The sequence below is a fragment of the Syngnathus floridae genome, unplaced genomic scaffold (genome assembly GCF_059516105.1).
Source record: "Syngnathus floridae isolate MCC-2025c unplaced genomic scaffold, RoL_Sflo_1.0 HiC_scaffold_137, whole genome shotgun sequence".
NCBI classification, from domain to species: Eukaryota; Metazoa; Chordata; class Actinopteri; order Syngnathiformes; family Syngnathidae; genus Syngnathus; species Syngnathus floridae.
In genome coordinates, this window is record NW_028284160.1 from 8,574 (window position 1) to 15,228 (window position 6,655).

The 6,655-nt window shown below is 51.7% G+C and overlaps 1 protein-coding gene across 1 annotated transcript; it reads right to left on the reverse strand.

Moving 5' to 3' along the window:
- Positions 1-1,774: 1,774 nt before the first annotated feature.
- LOC148377522 (janus kinase and microtubule-interacting protein 3-like) lies at positions 1,775-4,028 on the reverse strand (the record flags this gene model as incomplete). Its single annotated transcript, XM_088368205.1, has 10 exons — positions 3,687-4,028; positions 3,532-3,602; positions 3,291-3,395; positions 3,033-3,146; positions 2,831-2,893; positions 2,646-2,744; positions 2,327-2,560; positions 2,141-2,206; positions 2,011-2,079; positions 1,775-1,934 (listed from the first exon to the last, which is right to left on the reverse strand). Coding segments are annotated over exons 6-10 (619 nt in total), but the record flags the coding sequence as incomplete, so codon positions are not given.
- Between the last annotated feature and the right edge of the window lie 2,627 nt (positions 4,029-6,655).

Below are 6,655 nucleotides of genomic sequence, written 5' to 3' on the forward strand. Positions count from 1 at the left end.
AGATGTCATATAGCAACCGCTGTTTTGTTTAGTAGATTTACAGTTGTTATGCATTGGCATAATGGTGTGCACTCAAAATAGATTTAAATAAATTAAATATTTCTTCTGCCTACTCCCTTTTAAACAAGTTAACTCTGCCCACGTCCATTGACGTCTTGTCTGCGTCACGTGACCACGACGTAGCGACGTCATATAGTAACCGCTGTTTTGACCAGTAGACTTAGTTATTATGCGTTGACATAATGGCGCACTGGTTAGCATGGCCACCTCTTAAGCATGATGATGCGGGTTCGACGCCTGATCAATGTTAGCATGGAGTGAGCTGAAGTGCATGGCGCTGAAGATTTGAATCTTTGAAATGCGCTGAGGTCTGACATATCAGGCAGAATGGTTTGCCATCACGTTCAACAAAAAATAGAAACTTTCCCACTCTGATTAAAACGTCCTGTGTTCATCTACGTATTTTCGTTTTGCTGTGCATCTTTTCCCTGCCATTTCGAGAGCCCAATTGACACTCATAGTTTAAAGAAATGTGTTTGCCCATCCTACTTTGTGGAATTTCACCACATGCGCTTTTGACCAAAATACCAAATTGAACTCAAGTGAAGCCAACACGCACAACCCCCCCCCCCCCCCACACACACACACACACACAAATGTTGATATGAACATAAAAGAGCCGCATGCGGTTCGGGAGTTGCGGCTTGGCCAAACCTGTACTATACAACTTTATTTGTATAAAATTTTCACAACAGCTGTCACACAAACAAAGCAGGAAAAACCGAAGACGTGCGTGTTCCGCCCACGCTGGATTTATTTGCACCTTTGAAAAGACACCGTATTGCCGCAGATGTGGCAAAGAGTACTTTTGGGCATCTGAGACGGAAGGATGTCCAAAGCATCACGTCACCTGCTCTGGTAGGCATGGTGGTGGGACGTTGAGGTCAACCGCTTTGGGGTTGGCTGAATCTTTGATCGCAGGATGCCACACACTTGAAGACAGAAGCAGAAAAGCAGAGCTAAATGCAAAATGTACTCACCGGTGACTCCAATTTTTTTCCCCCCTGAAGAAACAGCTGCACGGGTGGCCCCGGCTGGCCAGTGGGACTCTTGTTATTCTGACCCTTTTTAGTGCGCGTTTGGGGCAACAACCGTTTTTTGTGGCGCTCTCTTCTGGTTCAAAAGTGCCCTGCATGTGAATTTGCTTTTCCTGCCTTCTGATTGGATGAGCGCCGGTGTGACGCGGTGCCTCTGTCACCGTGGCGGGGGGTATACGTTGGCATCGGAGCGTCTGCCAACGTCTGAGACCGGCTGGCAGTGTATCGGAGGTGTCGAGTGCGGTGCCGCTGGAGCTCACTCACCAGCTGGTGTTAGGGCCACAGAATGAAGGCCAAGGAGAAGAATAGAAAGAGAAACAGAAACTTCTCCTCCAATTGTTTGATTTGTCTCTTCTGAGCTTCGATGAATTCTTTCAGCTCTTTGTTCCTCTAGGACGGACAAATGGAAAGTGGCATTCAAAAGCCAGTAAGCGTGCAAGTAAGTGCCGGGCTGGCTTTGGGCCCTTACCTGTTGCGCGCTGTGCAGCAGATCCATTCTCTCTTGGAGGATGCAAGCGTCGCGCTCCCTCAACTCGCACATCAGGGCTCGCTTCCATTGGTCCACGGCGCTCCTAAGCTCTTCTCTCTGATCCGCCGTCAGCACGTCATTCACGCCAGCGTGGCTGGCTTTTTCGCCGTCCGTGGCGGGGCAGTCCCGCTGCGGTAGCGCCTCGTACAACATGGCCTCCAGCTCCAGGATCCTCTGGGCCGCAATCCTCGTCCATCAGTGGTCCGGCGGGAGATTTGAGGGCGGCTTACCTTATGAGCCTGGTCCATGGAACACTTCCTGAAGTCCAACTCTTCATCCAGGTAGCCCTTCTGCTTGCAGAACATATCCTAGCACAGCTCAAGGTCAGAATTGTTGGGGCACATTGCCGGAGTTCCCCTTGGCTGATGTCGCGTGTCTGTCTACCTTCTCACTTTCAATGTCCAACATCTTCTGTTGAAGTGCTGACTTGGTCACTTTGATGTATTCTAACCACTGAGGAAAGGCTGCTGTCACATAAGCAGAATGCGAGAGCGTGCGTGGACGTGCGCGTTACCTTCTCGGCTAGGGTGAGAAGGGTCCTGGCGTGAATCACGACCACCTGCTCCTCGTTGGTGAGATTCTGCAAGAGCCCAAAGGCACAGCGTCAACAAGCTTCTTTCAGCGCAAAGCCTTCCAAAAGTCACATTTGAGCCGCCGAGTCTCGTGGAGTGCGAACATAAGGAGTTCGACATACAGTTACGGCGTTATAGCCCAGGATGTCCAGCTTCTTCATCAGATCACTGATGACGATGTCCGGGGGAAAGGCGCAAGGAGCAATGTAAGGTGTTCTGGGACCTCGGGTTAAGGTTAGGGTTGCGAGGGACGCCTTACCTACGCTCACGCCCTCGGCCTCGCAGTAGATCTGCAAAGGGCTGAGGCCGTCTGGGAAACGGACTTGCAGAAACTTCAAGACGGGGGAGCGCCACTCCCTCTCCTGAAAGGCAGAGGCATGCATCCGTCCGTCCGTCCGTCCGTCCGTCACATCTCTGGCCTCAACACGCTTGTGCGAGTCTTCCCACCTCCAGCTCCAGGATGCGGAACTCAAGCAGTTCGTTTTGGTCTCGGATATCCTGGATGTGCTCGTTCAGACGCGCTTCTTCCGCCTCCATCCGCCTGACCTGAAAAGACAGTCAGACCTCATCTGCGGGGCTTCCCGACAGGTGTGACGCCAAGCGACTCCGCCCAGCGCCTTTCTTTCCGTCACCTTTTCGGCCAACTGCTGATTGCTCTGACGCAGCAGCTGCTTCTCCTCCACCCACTTGACATTCTAGAAGAGACAAACGCGTGGACAGCTTTGGAATGTTGTGTCATTTTCATCCACAAATTCTTTGGTTGACTGGAAAATGACATTTGCTTTTCTCCGCATTTTCCCAGCCACGTTCGGGGGGGGGGGGGGTGGGGGCCACCTTGATCTCCTTCTCGGCGTCGTAGTCCCCTTTCGCTGGTCTGGGCTAGCAGAGCGTAGGCTCGTTGCAGCGCTTGATATTCTTGCGTCAGCTGGCGGTAGCGAAGCTCCGCCTCTTCATGCACACACCAATGCAACACAGCACTAGTACCAGAATCAGTCAGACCGGCGACAAAGCACCCGCGACGCAAAGACGAGTCCGATTCCAGGCTGAAGAGGAATGTTTGGTGCCAATACGCTGGCAGAAACGGCGGGCTACCTCTTCGGGTTCCGTGTCGGGGGTTCTGTCGGTGTGAAAAGACAAGGACGATCCGTCCGAGTCCACCAACACGTCTTCGTCGTAGCCGTAAAATGTTTCGATGACCTGCGGGCGCGGAAGCAAACATCTCTCTGAACAAACTGAAGCGACACCTCACGATGAATCGACGAGAGGAACGATAGCGAGAAAAAGGCCATTTCATCTTGCGCAACACCAAGCAGCCGCAAACAAACAGACTCACCTTGCAGGACCTCACGCTTTGTTCCTCCTCAGAGATTCTCGACGTCGGTATCGTAGCAGCAAATCTCTCTCCTGTCGACACAAATAATCCGCCTTTGAGATTCTTTGGATGCAAAGGGAACGAACGGCTCCGGCGCAGAAACAAACGCGACTCACAATGACATTTCTGACATGAGTTCCTGTCTCCAGAGCCTGAAAAACACGTCACCGGCGATGATTGGAGGGACGCTCGTCTTTTCCAAAAGTGACAACTACAGGGTGTGTCAGGGTTTTCCAGATTATCTTTATCGTATCATTGTGTTGCTTTGACTTTGACTGCGACCTGTAATAAATAATATTATTTATCCCTTATTTATCCCTATCGCTTATCCCTTCCTACACAAAGTCGTAAAACACCCCTTGCTATGTTTTGACTAGAGGTCAAGGGCTTCCTCTATTCAATCCACTCTTACACCCACCCTGTTTCTCTTAATTAAAATGCTCGTGCAGGAGCCGAGAGTCAGACTTCATTCGTACAACGGATGGACTCTCCACCTGCAGGTGTCCAAAAGAACTTACTTGTCTCCCGTGTGGTTCTTGCAAAATAAGTTGGAGCGAGCGCAACTCTAACAGGGTGCATTTTGCCACTAGCTGCCTACGGACAATGACGTCGCGCTCGCGGCTCATGGTTGACGGGCTGAGCAGCCGGGCAAGTCCGTCGTTTTCAGCGCACAGCGAGTGGCAAAGGCGCTGACAAAACGGGAGCTTTGAGCTGCTGAAAACGGCAAAACAAGTCTAAAGCGTGTTCAAACGCGTGCGCACAATGCTCCTGCTTGAAAGGTCGGAATTTAAGGGGCCAATTTTTTGGATGGCGGCCGCCGGCCAAGCTTTGGACGGAAAAGGTTTCCTGGCGACAGCGAGCGAGCGCGGCGCTGCCGTACGTGCACCGAGTCGCCTGCCTGAAGACCTTGGACAAGTCGTCGATGATGTGCCGCTGCTCCACAACTTGAAGGAACTCCATTTCACCGTCCTGCTGGCCGCAACCGCGGTCCAGGTCATTGAGCGAACTAGGCCTTCTCTGTGGAACACAAATGCAGTGGACTCTGTTGGCACGCCGCCGTTGTCCGCGTCGACTTACCAAGCTTGCCATCTCCTCGTTCTCCTGGGTGACAAAGCGCACTTTGTTTTCAAGGCGACACAGCACCAGCGAGAGTTCTTCATTCTTCCTGCTCAGGCGTTTGTTTTTGTACAGGAGTGGCAGAAACTGGCTTTCTGTTTCTCTCAGTCGCTTTAGCTGCAAGCATGAAGTGCGGGATGTGAAAGACGCACAACACGCGGGCCAGAACGTATCCATTCCTTTTGCATCGGTTTGAACGGAATCGTGGCTTTGGCTCCCAATAAAAGACATCTACCAGGCAACCGACTCGCCGCGCCGCTCAACTAATAAGCAAGCGCAATGGGTGCCTCGCTGGATGGCGCGCATCAAACGTAGCGCAAACCTTCAAGCGTGCCGTCAATAAATTACTAGTTCATTGCGCTCTTCAGAAAGCTGGGCGTTTCGATCCTCCAGTTTCCTGATGACTGCGCTGAGCTCAGCGATTTTCAGATGAAACCGTCGCGTGTCCCGATCCTCCTGAGACTGAAAACGCCCCGCAACACACACACACAAGCACTCGTTCAAAGTTCAAAACTGTTTTTGTGCTACCTTCCTCCAGCAACGAACTAAGTCATGCGTACTGCAAGTGTGTGATGAGGTGGCTTACGCAATGAAGAGGATTGCTAGTAGCGGCGTTGACCCCACTTCCAGGGTAGTTTAGGCCCGCCCTTTGGGAATCCCTCAGGGCAGCGATCTGCTGCTCGGCAGCCTGAGTCTGCAGCTGAAGGCGGTGGACGTGGCCGGCCCCAGGGCTTCATCCAAAACACTAACCGCTCTGTCTTTCAGCTTGATCTCATCCGTCTGGATGTACAAACGGGGAGCGCTCAGGCAGGCGGGCAAACTCATTTGCCAGAATTGTGACAAAAACAAAGAGAGCAACCGGCCAATTTTTTTCTTGAATCGACTAGAACACCTTTGCTGTGACAAAAGCGAAGCGAGCAACCGGACATTTTCTTCTTGTGAAATAGAATAGAATAGAATGCCTTAGGTGTCATTGCACTGCAGGTATACAACGAAATTGGGAACATAGCCACGCACCGCGCATCTGATCAGTCCTACCAGTCGGCGGATCTCCCTCTCGCAGTCTCTCTTGGTTCGGCTCAGCTCCTCCCGATGCTGGTGATGAGCCGATCGGAGCTCGGCCGCTCGGGACTGCCAGGCCTGCTGGGCCGCTGCCAGGGCTTCTTCCGCGCTCCTGGTGGAGGCGACACCGCTCGGTCTCCCGACACCGCCGCGTCTCCTCCACCTCCGCCAGCAAAGCGCCCCCCCTCCTCACCTGAGCAGACATTGCGCCACACCGGGCCGTTGAGACCGCAACGGAGCGCCGCGACGCTTACTGGGGACAAGCTACACAATACGGTAGCGGCCGCATCGAAGCCCGACGTGGCGTGCGGATAGTCAGACACGGATAGAGCGGATCACCTTGTCCATGGAGCCGTCCCTCAGGCTGAGGACCAAGGCATTCAGTCGCTGGATCTCTCCATCTTTGATTTTGATCACTCTCATCAGCTCCATTTCATGCTGCCGCAGTAATGTCTCCCTGGTAATGGCTAACTCTTTCTGCTTCTCCTCATGGAGTTTGCTTTTGGGTTCCGTCATGGCGGCGGTGGCACGGTGGTGCTCCGCCCGCAGGTCCTGACTTCTCTCTCTCTCCAGACAGCTGACCTGACATGACTTAGACTTAGACAAACTTTATTGTCATCTTGTCTGCACATGGTGCATACAAAACGAAATTCCGTTGCATACGTCTTACAACAAAGTAGTGATATTGCAGTTGAATAGAAGTAACATATCCTATGAAAATATATATATATACATACATACTATATATATATATATATATATATATATTAAAAATAAGTATAAAGTGCAGCAGTGATAATTATGCAATAGTGCAAGTAGGCAAAACAGTATTCAAGAGTGTGCAGAGGAATGCTAAACCATGTATTAAACTTCTATTTAAAGGGTTTATACAAGTTCAGTAAAGTTG